General features: G+C 44.4%; 2 protein-coding genes across 2 annotated transcripts; both read right to left on the bottom strand.

Annotated features, from left to right (window-relative positions):
* Positions 1-229: 229 nt before the first annotated feature.
* TRIM25 (tripartite motif containing 25) lies at positions 230-11873 on the bottom strand. The gene is made up of 9 exons (XM_075044376.1): positions 9907-11873; positions 8694-8789; positions 7527-7760; positions 6852-7008; positions 6142-6225; positions 5669-5734; positions 4957-4983; positions 4493-4588; positions 230-3784 (listed from the first exon to the last, which is right to left on the bottom strand). The coding sequence occupies exons 1-9, from the start codon at positions 10525-10527 to the stop codon at positions 3252-3254; spliced, it is 1914 nt and encodes a 637-aa protein (XP_074900477.1). The 5' UTR covers positions 10528-11873; the 3' UTR covers positions 230-3251.
* Positions 11874-14157: 2284 nt separating this feature from the next.
* Positions 14158-21542, bottom strand: COIL (coilin). Its single transcript, XM_075044377.1, has 7 exons — positions 21249-21542; positions 19424-20618; positions 18996-19082; positions 17310-17357; positions 16628-16703; positions 15788-15876; positions 14158-15268 (listed from the first exon to the last, which is right to left on the bottom strand). The coding sequence occupies exons 1-7, from the start codon at positions 21503-21505 to the stop codon at positions 15179-15181; spliced, it is 1842 nt and encodes a 613-aa protein (XP_074900478.1). The 5' UTR covers positions 21506-21542; the 3' UTR covers positions 14158-15178.
* Between the last annotated feature and the right edge of the window lie 5 nt (positions 21543-21547).

Genomic DNA, 21547 nt, shown 5'->3' with positions numbered 1-21547 from the left:
ACTGGTAAAGGGTGCATAGCTCAGGTGAAAGAGACAGTTTAGGATGGCATTTGACAGTCCAGAGGATACCACAGCCTATGCAGCTCTCCTTCTTTTCTATCTTCCCCAGTTCTTGTATAACTCAGTGAGTTATGCAGTAAAAGACTTGTTATTTGTACGCTATAGCATCTTTTTTTCTGCTTTCCTTACTGCTTGCTTCAACTTTGAGCACAGAACAAAACATTTAGAGTTAGGGTTTACCATGAATATTTATTGAATTCAAAATACCACAATTAATTCACCTTACAGCTGAAAAGATCAACGATAGTCAAGTTCTAAAACAGTTACAGGCACAGTCATAAAACAGATGGCATAAAATCTATGTCTATTGCCCTGACAAGGATGTCTAGCTGACACATCTATATGAAATAACATATAGTATACATATTGAAGTACATGGCTGATATATCAGTACAATCAACAGGTTTATAATTACATAAGCATTTCTTTTTCTAATTACAGTATTTATTCATGTGTTTAACTGAAGAAAGGCTTAAATTTAAACTGATTAATGTATTTTCAGTAGGCACTTGTACATTAATATGCAAATCATTCTACACCCTCATGACTTTAACAACACCAGAATTAGTCTTTTTTCTAGACTGGATAAGTTGGGTTCTTTATAGTATTAAAAAGAGAAGTGTAGTTAAACCACATGCTTGTATCTACATTTTGTTTAAAACCAGTACAGCTCTGATAGTTACTGGCTGAGTAAAAACACTTCAGTTGTGCTGAAGAGGCTTTTGAACCATCTTTTATCACACTGTAACTAGTATCACCCCAATGTTTCAATATATCCAAGATATCTGAAGCTAACTAAAGTAAGTTTTCACAAGTGGAGCAATTTAGTTACACATTTCTCACTTCATTCCAAATCAACAGAAACTCATTCTATCATTTCTAGTCATGCACAGCACAAAAGAAAACAACCAAAAAAGAGAATCAGGAATACTTGTTTCACTGCCTGTGGTAATCCAGAACACCTAATGTGTTATATACTGTTGGTCATACACCAATGTCACATTTAAAGAATCCAGCCTTGTCCTACATGGTGCAGTAAGAGCTGTTCTTTACTTTGCTTGAGTATCACTCCAGACGATGGCTAAAGAAGCCCATAGACTTGGAGGTTAATATTAACACCCTTTTAAAGTCAAGAAGTAAGCAATAGAAAACATGGACTTTCTCCACTGCACAAACCACCAGAGCACTTTGTTCCCCCATGAACAAGGGGACAGAGTACCCCTTCAGCACCCTGCTGAGTGGATCTGCAGCCCTGTGGCACAGCCAAGCAGCTAAAGGGACAGGATTTCTCAGAGGAAATTGCTCTTGTCCCTCACTGCTGAAAAACTGGAAGAGCAGAAAAAAAGCTTTGCATTCATTGATGGCTCCTAGCAGGACACAGCCCCCTTCTGCACCTTTTGAATTGTTCTGCTTAGTTTGGTAGTTTTAGTGCTGACTGTGCTTTGGAAAGGTGGCACCCTTGAGATAGTACAACTACTCCAAAGACAGCCATGGCACTTTTAGGTCCACCATTCATTCCATATGCTATTCTGGCCAAAGAAATGGAAGCATCTTATCAGACATATGCTATCATTGACAAAGTACTAAGAGTTTACAAACCAAGTAAAAATAGAGACACCAAGCCTGAATTCCTACAAGTCTTTCTCTAAAGCACTTTGGCTAACATGAAATGTAGTCACAGAGGTTCTTTTGAGCCTTCTAGCAATTCCCTTCCAAGCTGCCAGCCGTAGCTTTGTGTTTTATTTCACCAGCTCCCATAAGGGGAAGTTTTACAAATCCAAGTCTAGGAATTCTCTTGTGTAAGCTTCCCTGTTCTTCATGGGCTACCACAAGAAGCAAGAGCTAGCGTAGCAAGTCCAGAGGCATCAACAAGATACAGGCCCAATAACTATGAGATCCAAATACCTTGATTGCCTACTGTTTGTTTTAAAGTTGTAAGAAATGCAGAAGTACAGATTCCTCTGTGCATGGCGAGGACTTCTGAAAACATACCACAACCAAAGCAAAGAAGACCAAGAGAATTAAAAATCCATCCCAGTGGGAATGGTTGTATATTCTCCTTTGAGCTAATTCCCTGCATATTTCAAAAGACTCACCTGTCTGCCCACAGCCTTCACGCAGAGAAACAGCATTTTCTAGGTACTGTGCACAGTGTCTTGAGACTCCTCAAATCAGAGTCCCAATAACGTGTAGGAAATCCAGTTTCTACCACCTGAACAACTAAAGATACACCAGCAGAGAATATCCTGCCTCACAAAGAGGAAAAGCTTTATGACAGGAGACCCTGCTTTAAGTGAACAGCACATTTATGCTCCCTATGCAAGCCAAAAATGCACTCCCTGAACAACTCAGCACATAAAAAAACCACTGAAGAGCCTTCAGTGTGATGTGAAGTATGTTCGGGGTCAGAACATGAGACAGAATGCTTCATCTCACAAACTATATTATTACAGGGTGCACACTACTGCTCTGCAGGATGTCTTCCTGAAGACTCTCTGGTGTATTGCCAATGTAGTTTATTTCCTGGTGATTCTGGCACCATTTCTTATCCATCAACGCTAAAAGTCTCTGCATTTCCATTCTGATGAGATTTGTCGTATTGGGTTTTATAACTTAGCGTCATAAGACCTGAACTTACGGATTTTAATAGTTCATTTTGTACCATCTCATGGAGTCATACACTGAGAACACATGTATTGCAAATCCTGACTGGATAATGGTCCATGTATAGAGAAAAAGGCAACACTGAGACCTACCTCAAAGCCTGGAACCTGAATTTGTCACAGAATTCTTCCTGTTTCACTCTCAAAGTGGTTACTGCTACCTGTGAAACACATTTAGACCTGAAAATTAATTCTGGGCATCCTTTACAGCAAACTACAGAAGCCACAGCAGCTACTGAAGACATTTAACAATGGTTCATATCATAACTTTGCTTTTAGAAGGACAATTAAGGGCTCTGCAAAACTTTTCATTGTAGTTTTTACCATCATCAGTGTTTTACTAAATCACTATCTCAAGGCTTTAGCAATTCAGACCAAAGAATCAGCAGATTTCCCAAACAGCTTAAAAGAGTTAATAATTTTCATCTCAATCTTCAAGACTTCTTAGACTAAGACATACAAAGAGTTGCCACAGGACTGATTATCTGCATGCAAGTACTTAAGTGAACTAAGTTAAGATACAAGACCTTACTGTTTCATTTGGCAGAGAGAGAGAACAGTGCCACTAGAAAATAACCAGAAGGCAGGGTATAAGGCTTCAGTAAACTGGGCTTTGAATTTATAGATCAAGTTATGCTTCTCCCCAACAGCCATGAAAATCACAAACCCTCCCTCGCAGTGGAGCAGCACACCAATCTTGGTAGCCTTCACATTGGGTAAGCACTTTTCAACATCATTATGCCAAGACGATATTTTGGAATTAAACCACTCAATACACCAAGAACTGCTGTTCCTCCCCAGGCGGCTCTCTGGCCCCTGCCGGTCCATGCTGCCGTAGCAGATGCCAATGCCACAGAAGTTGTTCTGCTGCAGTTCCACTTCCCAGTAGTGGATGCCTCTTTTGAAGCACTGGAACCCCAGCACTTGGAAACAATCGATGAAGCGTTGAGGGTGGTGATTATAATTCTGGGGGATGTCCGAGACAGACATCCTGGTGTATCTCTCAGACAGAATCACTTTATTATGTGCTGTGTTGTAATCCAGCGTGATGTTAGCAGCATCTGCAATGACATGAATCGTTTGAAGGTCCTGAAGAGCAAAGCACTTTTATTTATACTGTCCTGCCTAGGCACTTGTTCCTACATGTGTTTATCTCCCTGCTCTGCTCTCCTCCACAGCACAGACAGTTCTTAGGGCCACAGTAATAGCTGCTGAGTTCAACTGCAGCTCTGTGTTACACAGCAGGCAAATGGAGGACAAGTTTCCTTCCTTCCTGCATCCCTATGGGATTCCTTCCCCACCCAAATATATGCTGGCAGAAGAAGGGGATTGCTTATCTGGCAACAAAAAGTATACCAGATTGTATACCATCTGGTATAGCATCTTAAGCAAGCCATCATGGGCTCGCATAAAAGCCTGCATTTCATTTCAAATTAAAATCCAGTGCGTTACATCATATTTCTAGGCTACCCTAATGCAGTCATTTTGGGGGAAACCAAAGTCATTACTGAGAAAACCCCATTTACCTTTGTAAAGATAGATGAACACCAAAGATAAATTTGATTCATCTGACAAAAGAACCACTTGGAAACCTCCTGCCTCCTTTTCCTCCAAAAGTTTCCTTCATTTGTAACAACCAGCTGATAACCTACTAAGCTAACTAAAACCGCTCAAAAGTATTTTTGTCAAATAACTACAGAGGGCACATAAGACCAGTGCAGTAAGTGCAGAAAGTTCATCTTTAAGTAATGTAACATTGGGTGTCTTACACTGCAAAAGCTCCTCTCTGGATTTCTTCAGAAAGCTGTCAATAAGCTCTTTAGTTGAAACGACAGCTGCAGCATTTAGTGTTCCTGTGGTTGGTGCTGTGTCAACAGAAGAAAAGAGAGTTTGGCCAGTTGGGAAGAAACCCTGCATGCTTAACACACCATCACAGACACATTCAGGTTGGAGTGGACCTCTAGAGGTTATCTGGTCTAGCCTCCTGCTCCACACGCAGGGCTAACTTCAATATTAGCTCAGGTTGCTCACTGTCTTGTCAAGTTTTGAAAATCCCCTGTTGTCTCTAGGCAACCTCTTTCCGTGCTTGATCACTCTCACAGTGACTAGTAAGAGCCTTCTCAGAGCAAGAGGTGAACTTTTGCTTAATGCACCAACACTAGTGACCATATACTTATAATTATAAGAGCAGTCAATGAAAGTTAGAATAAGTATGCTGAAAGTTTGGACTCACCAACTTTAACAGGTTTCTTTTTCTCCTCTGGAGGGGGAAAAAAAAAAAAAAGTGAACTGTGAGTTCTACTGAGACTGCAAAGCCACTGATACACTATGCCAGCTGTAACACCATCATCATGGCTCTTCTGAAGCTGCAGCAGTAGTTTAAGCTGACAGTCCAGCATGTTGAAGCCATATACAAACACACCCATATTGGAAAGCTATACATGAAGCACAACCTACTATTTGCTTCCTAATTCACAGGGTCATAAGCCTGGAAGGAGCTTCATCTCTACTCCAGGATGCAGCATATTAGGGCAAGTGGTAATAAGCCTGTTCCCATGAGGCACGTAGACTATTCCTTTTCTTTTTACAACTGAACTTCTAGTGCAGCAACAGGAGCTACAAGTCCATTCAGCTCCAGCATCCCCAACAGACCCCACTGAGTGCTCCACACCCAGGACTTGTGAATGGAAAGGACCATGTGTCAAGAGCCCAGTGGAAATAACAATATTAGTTTCTTAACACTTGGATTTATTTCAAAAAGAGAATATGGAAGATCTTCCAAACAGGCTGGAGTGCCACATTAATACTGGCATTTGGACAAAACAACTCTGAAAGGCCCCCATATAACGTGCCATAATGACTGTCTCTGTCACCTCAGCCTTAGACTGTAGGCAAGGTGTGGCTAGCAAAATGTCTGAGTAAGGCTGCTGTTAATCACCACTTACTGGTATCTGCCTCCACCTGCAAAGTTGCTTGAGCCTGGTGAAAGGTTTTCTCTTTGTGGGTATGCTCTTGGCAGGGTGGGTGAGACAAAAAACAGAACATGAACAGCTGATAAGCAGGACTGAATACATACAAATCCATCAAATAAGCCAACAGATGTTTAGTACAAATGAAACAAACACCTGCAAGACCCAGAGTGGGGAGAAGCTCTGCTTTGCTTTACAGCCTGCGCTGACACCACTACAGGCGCACACTGAGGCTAACACACCATTCTATATGTGCAGTTTGCTGCTTTACAGCTCACAAGGCATCCATCACTCAATAGCCCCAAACACCCTCCCTTTCCCATGCCAAAGTGCTCACTACAGATAATCACTGCATCACTGCTAGAGCAAACTGCTCTTGGGTAACTGCTTGAATTCTTATTTAATGGTAAAAGCATAGTTAGGAGGGGATGATGTTCTTTAGTACTTACGTGGTCCCGGAGGCTTTTTTCCAACAAAGGTTCTGTTTGAAGAAGCCACAGGAGGGGTCTTAGTTTTCCCAGGTGTTTGTTTTGCTGCAACAGCGATATTTTACATAATGGTTTGTATTGCCAGGAACAGTAATGCTTTAGCAAGGACATTTTTCAATCTTATTTTTCAGTTATGTGAATAGAACTTAAGTGATACTCGACAGAGATGGAAACTGCATAGAAGATAGCCATGCTGCAGTCCAAAAGATACTTTTGCTTGACACAGTAAGTAGAGCTTTGTTCTACAACACTTACATGATCAGCACCTTTACAGTTGGGTAACCATAGTCCTATCACTCTAAAGCGTTTTACTTCTCCCCTCAAATCCACATCCTAACTGCATCCAACCCTGCTACATAATAAAAACATGAATTACTGTAAGGAATAAAGGCTGAGCTGTGCCAGAAGGGCATAGTATGACGATACTCATCAGCTTATCCAAGAACAGATAAAAGTGAAGAGACACTGGCACGTTTTTTCTCGTAGTTTAGCCCAGACTAGCATTTTTGTGTGGAAATGGAGGAACGCAGAAGTTGGAAGACATAATTTATATTATACAACTGTATTTGCTGCACTAATTTTTTTTAAAGATATTTGGATTGGAGGGGGAAGATCCCTCATTTGAGCTCAAAGCCAAGGTAGAAAATGCCAGTTCTCCAGTGATACAGTACCTTCCACTCTTTTCTCCCTACACTGAATTGCTGAAAGTTTCACAACGTCTTTAAGGTTAACGGCAGACTGGTAAGTGGAATGTAGCAAGTTTTGGTCCATTTCAATTAAAGGAACAAAAGCGTCTTTTGTTGGTGTTTGTTGCAGTGCTGCTGCTCTCTGAAATGACAAATGGAAGATCTCATGCAGACCACCTTGTGTAGCAGACATAGAAAAATACAACCATGTTACTTTAAATGGGGTGGGGTTTGTGCATTCATCTCAAATTCAGAGGAGCAAAGGCTACAGTCCGACACGACCCATGGCAAAAATCAGCAGCAACCCACACGCATTAATTCTCAACTGTTATCTGAAGCAGCGAGAAAGATCTGCTAGACGGCATCACAGCACAGAGCCGCAACACCTCACGGAGATGAGTCCTCTCACCCACTGGCCCCCCTGCTTGCGGCAGAGGTAGCGGCTGAATTGGGGGGAGTTACCAGACACCACTTCATTTCAGCACTCTTTCACTGATACTTGTGTACTTATCAGTACATCCTTTTATAGCAGGTTCTTGCACACAACTGCATTACCATTGGACTGACAGTGTCTGGAGAGCAGGACTACCACAGCAGGTTTTTCTGATTCTGCATTCTAGAAACATGAAGAATTGGATTCGCATTTAAAGGACATATTACCTTCAAAAACAGAATGTCATCGCCTTCAGTCAGTGCCATCTCAATCTGATCTCTGAGAGACTTGATTTCCTTCTTCTTACTTCCCAGAACACCGTAAATATAATCAAACTTATTGCTAACTCTTTTTTCTTCATCTGCAATTGCTTTCAAGGCTTGAGTTTCTCTTTCTTCAATTAAAACTTTAATTTCTAAAAACTCATTTTTGATCAAATCTTTCTTTTCGGAAGCTGTCTCCTGGAGCAGACAAGAACAGACAGACACTGGTTTCAAAAGAACAGTTTGTGGGCAAAGTACTGCTTACTACTACTACTATGAGAAAGCCTTTGAGGAACACGTAGGCTTCACTTACTTGAAACAGGCAATAGAAAAGCTATGTATTTCTATGCAGTTTGGAAAGAAAACTCGTTTACTCCCAAGGAATCAGGACAATTCTTGGTCTCCAGACCCCTGCTGCGGGGGCTGCTGGGCAGAGGCCAGGCCAGCCGTGCCATCTCGCAGTTACCAGCACTGGGATGGGGCTGTGCCGCCGTGAGCTCGGACACCGCACACCCACTCACATGGCTGTAGCTGTTTCTGCCTCCGAGATGTGGCATCTCTGGTTAATACAAAGTTATTCCTGGTCCTCCAAGAGATGTTCCAGAGGAGCACAGAAGTGCTACACTGGCAGCTTTTCAGTTTCTTGGTCTCTACCACTCAGTTCAGAAAGGATTGCACAAGGGAGACGTACCTGATCCAGCCATCAGCACAAACAGCAACCCCGGCCATCAGCTAAGAGCAAGGATTAGTTGTGGGAATTTATGGGGAAGAGCCATCCCAAATTTCTGCACTGGTGCAGCCGTTACAGCTCACTAATCCTCTAGCTTGGGCTGCATGGACACCTGCCTTCTGGTGCAATAGGAAAGGATGGGTTTGAGCCCCGTTACAAGCCAGGTCTGTCTGCACGTGTGTGTATAAAGCCCTTACACCATGGCTGGTTTACTCCCACCTCCCACGGAGCTGCCTGGCTCTGCCAAAATGCCTCTTTTCTGTTCCTTCCCAATAACATTTTCTCCTGCCAATGCAATCTCAATACTACAGCTGTTGTCGCAGGAGTACAAGCATCAACAACACGCAGTGGCCAGCGTATGCCAAGCAACCTGACCGCATTTTGAACAGTTACCCACTTACAGCAGCTTGGCTTTGATTTGTTTTCACAGTGTTCATCGCCTGAGTAGCTCTTTCACTCTGATTATGCAGCTCCACAAGTCTCTTCTTCAGCGCCAACTTCGATAGAAGAGATCAGAAAGTATTTCAGAGAAGCATTTGCCGTATCTGCTCTCAGTCAGGTCATGCTTACCAGAGTAAGAACCGTATTTACAGAAAGTTTTAAATAACCATTGTAAGCATTTAGTACTATTGGTTTAAAACCTACTGGTCCTTAAACCTTATAGGATGTAAAAGTAATCTCCTGCACATGTGTGGCTTGTGGAGCTGGCACCCTCCCAGCAGCTCCACCTCTCCCAACAGCAAGATGTACGCTGTTGACTCACTCTCTTGGTAACAACCGAGTGCTTTCATCAGCACAGCAGTCCCAGTGCTAAGAATAGACTTTACGTTAGCTCTCAGGTTGGACTTTGGGCATTAGGTTAATGCTAGTGATCACCCCTCTCATTTTAATTGAGACTTTTATTGCTCAGATGTGAATTACGTATTCCTTTAGTTCACGATGCTGCTAAGCTAAATCAGGGCGGACTTCTGAGGGTAAGCAGTATACACACTCATGGAACAGATGGAAGTTTGGCCATCTGAACTTTTCAAGTATGCTTTACTCTCCTACCCTCTGCTTTTCAGCTGCGCTCTAAGATACGAAGGCCATGTTTCCTTCCTTTCCACCCTGTGGAGAACCTCCTCCTGGCTTTTATCTATGTGCTAGAGGTCTCCCTAGGCTACTTTTAGAATTCTTTGTTTCTTAAGAACACCCAGAGAGCAACGTCTGTCTACAGTCCCTCGGTTGGCCTGCGGTAAGGCCACGCAGCGGACCCCGTACAGTGAGCAGCAGAGGAGGCTCGGGGTTGCAGGTGACACCCACCGAGGTGGGGGCCTCGCTGGTCAGCCCAGCCCAAGCCAGGAGCTGGCAATCTCCTGACTCCACGAGAGTGCCTTCCCGAACCCTTGGAGCACCGTCTCGCAGAGGGGAGGAAAACGCAAGGAATGACTCCGGAGACGTTCGTTGGAGGGCGGATAAGGGTTCGCCGAGGCCAGGCAGGAAACTCACGGCGCAAGTCTGGCTCCGGCCTCCCCTCCCGGCGCTCCACAGCCCGCGACCCCAGCACCCAGCGACCCACCAGGCCCCGGGAAAGGGGAGTGAAGGGGAGCTCCGGGGTGCCCCCCACCCCCTCACCTGGGCGTTGGCTTTGGCCACCTGCAGCGGGCTGGTGGGACACAGCTTGTGCCCGAGGAGGCAGAGGGAGCAGATGCAGGTGCCGTGCCGGTCGCAGAAGAACTCGAAGAGCTTGTTGTGCTGCGGGCACTTGCGCTGCTTCAGGTCGCGCAGGGGCGGGCAGAGCTGGTGGTCGCGGAAGGCAGGGCTGTCCCGGTGCGGCCGCAGGTGCTCGGAGCAGAAGGAGGCGGTGCAGGTCAGGCAGGTCTGCACGGCCGGCGCCTGCAGGCAGCTGTCGCAGCAGATTTGGGGTGCCTGCGCCCCGCGCCCCGCCGCTTCATCCTCCTCCTCCTCTTCCCCCGCCGCCCCGAGCCCGGCGCGGCCCCCGAGCTGCTCCACCACCCGGCAGAGCACCGTGTTCTTCTGCAGCTTCGGGCGACCCGCGAAGGTGGCCCGGCACTGCGGGCAGCTGAAGTCGGCCGACAGCCCGGCCCAGCAGAGCTCCAGGCAGGAGGAGCAGAAGTTGTGCCCGCAGGGAACCGTCACGGGGCTGCTGAAGAGGCAGAGGCAGATGGAGCAGGTCAGTTCCTCCTCCAGGGCCACCAAGCCCGGCTCCGACGGCGACGAGGCCAGCCCCGCCATTCCCCCCCCCGCCGGCTGCCGCTGCCCCGAAGCTCCAGAAACGAAACTGGGGCCGCCGCTTTCCGGGAATCTACGCGCCCCGTCCCCGCCCCCGCGGGAGGGGCGGCAGCTCCGCAAACCCCACCGCCCCCGGGGCCGACCCGGCCTCGCTCCCGCCTCTGCCCGCCGGGACCGCGACCGGGACCGCGACCGCGACCGCGACCGCGACCGGGACGCTGCGGGCCCGGCCGCCTTCCCCCGGGGAGGCGGGGTGAGCTCAGCCGGCTGCTTCCCTCCGCGCTGCCGTTAACCCGGCTGGGGGAGATCCCATCAGCTGCTGTGGATCCCGGGGTCTGTAAAGCGTGCGGGTCACAGCGCTGTGAATGCGGAAATCGTCTCAACAGATGGCGCTTCCTCAAATTGTCTTCTTTTTTCCTCGGTCTAACTGTTGAATAATTGCTGTTTCTAGCAGAAACGGTGGATGCTGAATAGCAGCGTGCGCAACTGTTCCTCTTAAACTAACTTGACTCCAGATTCTTCCAGTGGCCTCTCGCTTCCTCCTCCTCTGCCCTCTCTGCTGGTGTCTGTCCCAGGGACTTCCTCGGTGCCCTCCGTACTTCTGCCCTGGCACTGGCAGCATGAGTGAAACAGAGCAGCCTGGCACAAAACTGTGACACCCCCCCCCCCCCCCAAGAATTTAAACAGAGCCTGGTGGTCTGCAGCAGCAGCAGCTGTCTGCTCTCAACTGCCTTTCCAGTGGCCAAAGGACACGTAGTGTGCACAACTGCTGATGGTCTTTTTAACATCGTTTAAAAAGTATTGGCAGGCAGTTGTGGGGTTTCTGTGTCGCCATTAGTCCTCAGAGACTTCCAAAAACGTCCAGGAATCATATAAAGCACTCGAAAGAGACAATAGTGGTTTGTCTGTTATAATAAGTGCTTTGAAAGAAATTCCTAGCCAGTTCTTTTGGAAGACTAAATTAAATCCAAATGCTCATTGTAAATCTACATTATACAGATAATGTTGACTTCTACCTGCATCAATAATCTGCTCCAGTCTCATAATACTCCTTCAGGACTAACTACAGAGGGGTCGTGTCACACAGGCTCTGATTCTCTGCTTAGTAAAATGGTGCAGAAAGGATAACAGGAGGCGTTCAGAGCTGCCATGGCTTTGACGAGTGGAGCGAAAGTTCAGGGATCAAGTATGTAATCTGCTTGAGGGTGGAAGAGTTTCTAGGAGATGGGCATGGCTCCGCTTATTTACAGCGTTGTTGGGATACGCAGATCAGGACTTCATAACCGCTGTCAGGGGGGATGCGAACACCTGAGGGTACCTGAGAGGTGGTGGTTGACAGTAACTGCAAAGGAACGATCTTACAGAGCTGTGCTCTGTGTGTCGTGGTTTAACCCCAGCCAGCAACTAAGCACCACGCGGCCGCTCACTCATTCCCCCCCCCACCCAGTGGGATGGGAGAGAAAATCGGGAAAAGAAGTAAAACTCCTGGGTTGAGATAAGAACAGTTTAATAGAACAGAAAAGAAGAAACTAATGATAACACTAATAAAATGACAGCAGTAATAATAAAAGGATTGGAATACACAAATGATCCGCGGTGCAATTGCTCACCACCCATCAATCGACACCCAGTGAGTCCCCAAGTGGCCACCCCTCACCCCAGTTTATATACTGGGCATGACATCACATGGTATGGAATACCCCCTTGGCCAGTTTGGGTCAGCTGTCCTGGCTGTGTCCCCTCCCAACTGCTTGTGTCCCTCCAGCCTTCTTGCTGGCTGGGCACGAGAAGCTGAAAAATCCTTGACTTTAGACTAAACATTACTTAGCAACAACTGAAAACACCAGAGTGTTATCAACATTCTTTTCATACCTAGCTCAAAAACATGGCACTGTACCAGCTACTAGGAAGACAATTAACTCTATCCCGGCTGAAACCAGGACAGTGTGTTACCCGAGATGGGAACAAAGAGCAGCCGTTAATGTTTGTTTCTTATTTTTCTATAGGTGAACGAAGCACTTTTTCCTGGGCTTATATGAACTAATCACCATCATCTTTCAAAGGTTCAGCAGCTTCACTGCATTTTCTGCAGCACTCATCTGTTGTCTACTGATGCAGACAAAGGTACGCAAATAGAAAGGGGAAATATATACCCTCACAATTGTAGCTTTTGCTTCTGGAGCAGAACACAGGATGTTCAGAGTTCAGATGAGCAATTTAAGGTCTCCATTGTCAAAGAGGGCTTGAAATTCTGTTGTCTAAAAAATAATGTTTAACATTAAAAATTACTAAAGAATTTTACCATTTAAATAGCTCCTTAAGTTACTACCCTCTTTGCTTCCTTGCAATTACTTTAGAACTCCTTCATGTGATTCCGAACTAAATCTAACCCTTTGCCCAGATATCACAGATTCAAAGCGCCACTTGGAGTCTGAGCAGGAAGTTAGAAGCACAGCAGAATAAATTGTTCCTCATGTAGGTGTGGCCAAGCAAACATCAAGATGGGTGTTCCGATACTCTTTGACTTTTTTGCATTTAATATTCAAAGTGGTTTAAGTAGGTATGATTTTCCCCTCAAAATTATAAATAACCCCAAATTCCTAAAGAGCTGACACTGACTCCATGTATTTTTGCAAGGTCTGTAGCCACAGCAACAAACTTTCAGGTCTTTAGTATCTGTTCAGCAGCTTCTGGCTGCCAGCCTCTCACTGCAGGTGCTCGTGTCTGTAGGCTATAGCGTTGTTGTGCATGTGTTTGACTGTAGCTTGCTAGCTCAAACATATCCTCGCATTTTGAGTCATGAGACTACAATTTGCCAAAAAACTTCAACAGAATTTTTAAACAAACCCATAATACTAAATTGCATATACGAGGGTGGCAAGGAGCCCCCATGACTGACAGCTGGGGCTGCCTCAGCAAAGGGGCTCGCAAGAGACCCCAAGACTCTAGGGACAGAAAGCAAGCACTAAGGGTTTGTTCAGAGCATCACCAGCTCCCTCCGGGATTCACGTGGACATTCTGTCCTGTTCCGTGTTTCTTGCTCATTTAGTGCCCCAGCCCTGCCCCGGCTCCCCAGGTATGAGGAACCTGGCGCGTGGCTCTGTCAAGAGAAGGCGTGTGGGTGTGACAGGGAGGGCAGGCAGCTCTGTCAGACTGCAGTTCCTTGATTTAAATTGTGCATCAAGACAGCAGTAGTTTCACCCAAACTTGGTAACAATGTATAAATAAAACTCAAGATTTTATCTACAAAACATCCTCTCTCTGGGGTGTAGTTGTTTTCAACCATCATTGGTTCACCACAGCCAGAGGGACTCTGTATCTATTTAATTTGTAGCCAATATGCACTGTAGGCAATGGAACAAGAGGTGAATCCTGCTCTAAAATGCTGTGAAATACTTGCATTTAGCTTTTGCAATTTCATAATTCAAAATTTATTTCCTTTAGAAAAAAAAATCTTTCTATTGATTGCAACTGTCTCAGCATGACTGTGCTAGAGAGCCTGGAATTTTCTTTTTGTCCAGTTTGCAAGAATATCCACACATGACTAACTGTCCATTTCTCTAAAAACCAAATTCTAACATAAAATAATGGCAACTAAAGAGAACCGCAATACACAAGTTAGTCTTACTCCTATTAAAATGATTCATTCACAAAGACATTTTAATAGAGATAATGCAAAGGTGTGCAATATTTTAATGTAATCATGCACTAATCAGAGTACATGTTAGCTAAACCATGATGTACAGTTTTCTAGGGCTTTTTTTCACATCTTCTGTTTAAGAGTCAACTACCCAGGACAGACAGGGATTATCTTACAATGTAAGATTTGCCAAGATCCAAGTACTACATGGGTATGAGGTGCTACCTCAGTGCTAATCATTAGCAGAGATGTCAGTGAAGTGCATTGCCACCACCTGATGACCCATTCTGCTATTGGGGAAGAAAGAACAGCAGCACAGAAATTTCAGCTCTTAAAGGGCAAAAGGGTTTGCTTTAAAACAAACAAACAGGTTTTCAGAGCGTATGCAGATTAACACACTGGGACACAATTTTGCCAGGGATTCATGTTCTATTCCACTGGTTCTAGGCAAAGTTGACAGTTACCACTACTATTTATCTGCCCCTCAAAATTACAGGAGCTTGAAATCCACAAGCTTTTCTTGGCATGTTCAGGTGAACGCTGTAAATAATTGCAAGGTCATGGTATTTGTATCATGCTCTGCAGCTGTAGAGGAAGAGATGTGCACATCAATAATATTTATATTTCATTTTTAAATGTTTTTAATTATCCTTACAGCAAGCTACCTCTGTATGGCAGTTATACGGCTCTGGCCAAACCCAGACATTTAAATGGAGTTACTGACAGTACAAGGTTTTATTTTACCTTTTTGATCAAACCGTTCCAGTTCTGCAGCTTGCAGCAGTAGGATATAAAAATTGTTATTAAGCTTCTATTAAGAAAAAAAAAACCCAACAGATCTATATTAAAGACTGACATAAAAACATATCCTAAGAAAAAAGTGTTTTTCTTTTGGCATTGTTTCTTTTTAAAACCATTTATTAAAAATATCCACCAGTGCATCTGCTGCCCTCAGAACTAGAAGGCAGCATTTCACAAAACAAGTCCGTACAATTATTTACATTTGTTCACATCTTAGATTGTTCCATTTTCAATGCTGGATCCATTAACTGAAGGCTCAACAATCAGTCTTGGCTCTATCAGTGCATCCCAACTTTCAGTTATCTGAAAACAAAATACAGACAATACTTAGCATGTACAAGCTACACAGGCAGATGCAATTTCTCCTACATTATGCTTTGTCTAGACTTGAACAGCAGCACTACTGAACAAAGATCACAGATCCTTCCTCTGATTCATCAATCTTCTTGATGAACCTCAACCTGCCTGACATCCTAGGTAAGGAAAGACACAGGTAAGAAAAACAGTGCATGAAATGAACAAACTTGTAAGAACAGATACTCTACCTAGACATTATAGTGCTTATTCTATTAGCCAAAGCAAAAAGTTACAGTTTGATGACTGTTTTTGAACCTAGCTAATTAAATAACACACAAGAAGTCATTCTTATCTTGTAATCATGCACATTCTTGCTAGAAAGGAACAATTATTTTTGCTTCCATTTATTTTAATCAGATGCATTATTATAAAGGGAATCTCACCGAGATGAACGGAGTCATAAAGCAGGGCATGCATCAGCTATGCAAAACTTTTAACAGGCTTCAAAACAGGACACCCACATACCTTTGTATCCTGAGGAACAGCATACTCTATCAGTTCTGCTCCATCTGCAGACTGGTAAACCAGATCGAATTTCCCTGGCTCCTTAGCAACTTAAAAAACAAACAACTCCATTAACTATAAACAAAAAAGTTTACATGTTTACCATACCTAGAAAGCTAATCAAAACCAGGTGTTTTGTTGGTTGGTTTTGCAGTTTTCTGAGTTGGGTGTTTGAGTTTATAATTGTAACAAAAAAATCTGAAGTAGACCTGAATACAACACACCAAAATTAAGGTGATTTTCATGCATATTGTCATATTGGATAAAGTTAATCAATAATATGCTGTCTAAATTTGAGAAAAATGCTCATATGATGATGATTCATTAATCCTGGCTTAAATGGCAACTGCAGTTTTAGTTTCAGAAACATTCATAGTTCTAGGTCTCTGAAGTGTACCTTGTCACTGCAGGGACTCAGTTCCACACCCACTGCAGACAGTGGCTTCACTGACGTCGCAAAAAGCGGCATTATGATCTAAAATTTTCTCTGTAATTCCACATAATGGAACTATTTCCTTTCAGGAAAGGAAACCACAGTAGAGAGGAGTTACTGACTGTTCATACTGACAGGACAAATTTCATTTTGTAAATACCCGTGAGCATCTTCAATACAACTAGGAAGTGTTAAAACTCCATTTAAATAGACTTTTTGGCAAGGGAGTGAGGAGAGGAGGGGAGGGGTGTGTTGAGAAAGAACCCAAGGAAACCAGAAATACTCCTGAACCATGCAGTGTGCCTTGGACTAGCTGTTTTCCAAGTGACACACGTGACAATAAGCATTTAGTGTCCCAGGGTACGTACGTTGTCCTGCTGATGATGAAAGGATCTCAAGCTCGATCTGTTTTTTATCAGCATTCCAACTGATTATTTTCCCCTCCTTCATAAAGGAACAAGAAAAGAATCAGATAAGATATACTTCAGCACTGGATAAGTATACTGTATTTACAATCACTGTGGTACTTGATCACAGTTAGAGGAAGTATATGTCTGACAAATTTTTCTATCTCTATGTATAAAATCTGCAAAGTATTAAAGCTCAGCAATCTGCAGTTACTGGCATCAATAAACCAAAGATATTCATTGTCACCGTCCTTGTAATTTAAATCAGTACTTATCCAGAAACCAAGTTATCTGAAGTAGCTACAAAATTTTATTTGCACGTTTCAAGAACTTGCCTTGACTTCAAACAGCAGTAGACTTGAATGCAGCTAAATTTTTCTACTTGAAAGTCTGCATTTTTTGTCATCTCTAAAATATTAATGATCATTAATAATGCTTGCAGGTTTTTTTAAATAACTGCTACACCTTTCAAATTTTCAATTAGTTTTGGGTTCTAGAATTTTCATTTTTACTCCTGCATCAGGAATAGCCTGTGGAGTCAACTGGACGAGAAGAAAAATACTGCACAACCTCAAAATATTTAAGCCTTACCTCATCTACAATAGTTTTGTGAGTGAATTAAGGGAGGAAAGAAAAACAGTACCTTATAGTCTGAAACTTCAGGAGTGTAATTTTCAGTTAATTCCAAGCGCTGTTGGAAGAAATACAAATAACAAATTACAACTTTTCCTGACCCCTGATGATGTCACCTATACCCAGACATGGTTTCTTCAGCAAGCGGAGAGTGCAAGAACCAAGTCTCCCACTCCTGGATCATGATGCCAATCACAGTCCCAGGTAGCCTTCCAGGACTCGCTGCTCCAAAGGACTTCTGTTCAGGTCAGGCTGTGAGAGGCAATTAGGGAAATGGATCCATGGCTCCTCAACTGCAGTGATTTAACTTTCATTTACTTTATTTTGCAGTGAAGTGTAATTATTTGTATGGTAAGATTTGCAATAATATTGTAGAAATGCTGTAGAGAGAAATAACAATGTAAGAGATTTTTTTTTCTTTTTATAGCATCTAATTTTAATGCTGACTTGCCTTGCATGTTGGAAAGAGAGGGGTAACATGCTTCTTTCTGGCATTCTTATTTAAATGTAAATCTTGAAAATATGCCCACAGTAGAGAGAAAGACTTTGTGAAGGTGCAACCAGAAAATTCTATTATTTGTGAACTAACTCGTGCAGTAGCTAAGAGTCTCATTGTACAAACGTACATGGAAATTCATACTGAAATAACACTGGAGACATTTCTTTTGTGTTATACAAATATAGGAGGTTGTCCTGGTTTCATCTGGGATAAAGTTAATTTGTCTTCCTAGTAGCTGGTACAGCGCTATGTTTGGTGTGAGAAGAATGTTGATAACACACTGATGTTTTCGGTTGTTGCTAAGTAATGTTTAGTCTAAAGTCAAGGATTTTTCAGCTTCTCGTGCCCAGCCAGCAAGAAGGCTGGAGGGGCACAAGCAGTTGGGAGGGGACACAGCCAGGACAGCTGACCCAAACTGGCCAAAGGGCTATTCCATACCATGCGATGTCATGTCTAGTATATAAAATGAGGGGAGTGGGGCTGGGAGGGATCACTGCTCAGGAACTAACTGGCCATTGGTCAGTGGGCTGTAAACAATTGCATTGTGCATCACTTGTATATTCCAATCCTTTTATTATTATTATTATTGTTATTATCATTATTAGTTTCTTCTTTTCTGTTCTATTAAACTGTTCTTATCTCAACCCAGGAGTTTTACTTTTTTTTTTTTCCTGATTCTCTCCCCTATCCAGCTGAGGCGGGTAGTGAGCAAGCAGCTGCGTGGTGCTTAGTTGCTGGCTGGGGTTAAACCATGACAGGTCTAAAGAAATGCATTGAACTTACGCACACGCTCCAAACCTTTATAAAAATCAAAGTCAGACTTCACAACAAAAGAATTTTTTAGAGCCAACACTAGAAACCAGAAGTTTCTGTTGTATGGGAAACTATTAGGTTAGAAAGACAGCAAGAAAGGAGTGAACGCTTTCAGAGATGCCTACAAACATTAGACACAAGACGTGTGCTGAACCATTTGCTTAAGTTTAAAACAAAATTTTTCAAAAAGAATAAGTAGGATGAAGACTACTTCCTAACTCTTATACTTCTAGGATAACAGTCCCAGAACAATGTAAAATAAGTTCTGCAGTGTAAGCTTTTCATTGTCAGGACTACGCTATCTGTAGCATGTCTTGCAAAACTTAGTGGCCCGAGTGAAACAATTTTAGCCCACTAACATTCAGTATTTCACAAGTTCTTTACCTTAAAGGCAATTCTTTCTCCGACTTGTGGTGGAGCAGCTAGAAGAGGTAACACACTATAGTCTCTCTTGGGGACCTCCACAGGATTCTGTGAAACAAACAGTAAACCTATTGATTTAATTACTGTATTAATAAAAACAGAAGACAATGTGTATGCTGTACAGAGTGTAAGAAGTTCTGAGAAGAGTAAGGTATGTATCCAAGCACTTTGTTTTGAGATATATAATAAAATCACTTAAATATTGTTTCATAAACACTTCCTCAGGCTGTTAAACAGAAATATGGTAAGTATCAGATTTACTAAGTTAAGATCTACACCTTTATCCTACTAATCTATTTCCGCTTTTACGAATTACTCTCATCCTATATGTTTTTTGTATAGTTAAAGCTGCAGGAGAAAGGCGACCTATGACTGCGTAAGTCACTCACCTGGACAAGAACAGAAGCGTTTGTCGCAGCTTCATTTAACTGCTTCTGTTTCTGGCCTTCACTGCTGTAGTTATAGAAGAAGCCAGGGTTTGCTCCTCTCCCACGGCCTTGGCCCCTCATCATCCCACGAAACCCACGGCCCCTAGGTCCTCTCCAGAAGTTATCCTCTCCTGTTCCACGCCCCCTTCCACGACCTGGGCTGGCAAGTGGTCCTTGAATACTGGTTGGTAACTGTTTAGTACAGTTTCTTACTATGGAATTACTCAGTTCAGCACTTGCTGTGGGTTTTTTAATAACAAGTGTTTCTGAATCTGAACTATCAGACTCTGAAGAGGAGGTCTTTGCTTTGGGAGCCTTGGTGGTACTGGTTTTCACAGCTGCCGCACTGTTAGGCAGTAACTTTTCCTTTGCAGTACTGTCTTGTGCTGTTGCCACTTTCTCATCCTCCGTACTCGAGTCAGAATCTGAACTAGAGGACTGGGATTTTTTAGCATTTTTACTAATTGCAGTCTTAATGGAATTTTCAGCATTAGACTTTACAGTCACTTTACTAGAAACAACAGTTTTCACATCAGAGTTTGCAGCAGCTTGGGATTTGTCTTTGGGAAACGTTGCCACTACAGGTTTATGGGAAGATTTATTCTGCTTTACATTTAATTCACTGCTGTCACTGTCAGATGACGTGCTGGAGGAATCTGAAGATCCCACCCTCTTTTTTCTGGACTGTGTTGTGATTTTTTTGGTGTTATTCTTAAAAGAATTTAGAGAAATGCTCTCGTTTGCCTGTTCTAAAGCCATCTTTGCTGCAGGGGCCTTTGTCTGCTTTTCATCCTTCTTTTTTGCCGCCGCATGCTTCTCCCTCTGCATTTTTTTAAGCTTTTTAGACTGGTCAGTAGAGCTCTCTTCCTTACCTTCTGTGAGTCTATTTCTTCCACTAACTTCTTCCTTTCTTTTTCTTTTCTTGTACCTTTTTTGACAGTCACGAATATTTACAGAGGTCTCTTCCCTACAAGAGGAATACTCAGGATTATGTCTATTCTTTTTCTTTTCCCTTTTATGCCTGTCTTCTTCATTTCTAGAGAATTCTTCCTCCTCCTGCTTTTGTCGGTGCCTTTTTTTGTCTTCTTTTGGTGTACAAGAGAAGCCATCATCTACCTCTTCATAATCATCTGCGACTACCTCTTCCAATTTCACTCTGTCAAACAAACCAAACAAAAACCACTGCTGAGCATAATTAACACCTTTCTTCGTTAGCAGCTCGGGTGAGGTTGTCTTTTGGGAGCGGGGATGCTCCACCGGTTGAGAAGGAACCTGAGGAAATTGAAATACACCTGAAAGCAGTCTCCAGAGCACGGGTTGCTATCCTAAACCAAGGCTCCCAGCCTGAGCCCTCACCCGAGGGCTCGGGTGCTGCAAGATCTTTTTGAAAAGGCCCCTCAGGCAGTGCGGGTGCTCAGGGCAGGTGGCGGGAGCACCAGGGATGGAGGCAGCCCTCTCCTTCCGTACCTGAGGAGACTCCCAACCCCTTTCAGACACCCTGCGGTTTCTCAGGCACCGCGGGTTTGGGGAACGGTGCCCGCTTTCCCCCCCCCCTCCCTCCCCCAGAGAGCCGTTGGGCTACCGGCAGCCGCGGGAAAGGCCCGAGGGCTCTCCGGTTCCCCGGGGAAGGCACCGCCAGGCCCCGTCCCTGTCCCGCGGCTGGCGGGGACGCCTTTCAAGCCTGCTAGGGGACACCCCCACCCCGGTGCCGCCCAGCCCGAGGGCCCCGAGGAGCCCCTCTCCCGCCGAGGGCTGAGCCTCAGGTCCCGGGCAGCCCCCGCCGTACCGGAGCGAGTCGTTGTCCCGCACGAGGCGGGCGCTCTCGGTGGGGGGCAGCAGTGCCCCCTCCAGGAAGAGGCTGAGGCGGGCCCGCCGGCTGAAGCCGAACCTGTGGCGGATGAGGCTGACGAGGTCGGTGACGAGGCGCACCTGGCTGGGCTCCAGCAGCAGCCAGCACAAGGCGCAGCCCGGGCTGCCCGGCGGCGGGTAATCGAAGAGCAACCGCAGCCGCACCGGCCCGCCGCCGCCGGCGGCCGCCGCCATTTTGAGGGAGAAGGAAGGAGGCGGCGACAGCGGGCGACGGCG

This window comes from Buteo buteo, chromosome 13, assembly GCF_964188355.1.
Source record: "Buteo buteo chromosome 13, bButBut1.hap1.1, whole genome shotgun sequence".
In the NCBI taxonomy this organism is placed as follows: domain Eukaryota; kingdom Metazoa; phylum Chordata; class Aves; order Accipitriformes; family Accipitridae; genus Buteo; species Buteo buteo.
The sequence above is the reverse complement of the archived record's forward strand: the minus strand, read 5'-3'. Positions and strand labels throughout refer to the sequence as shown.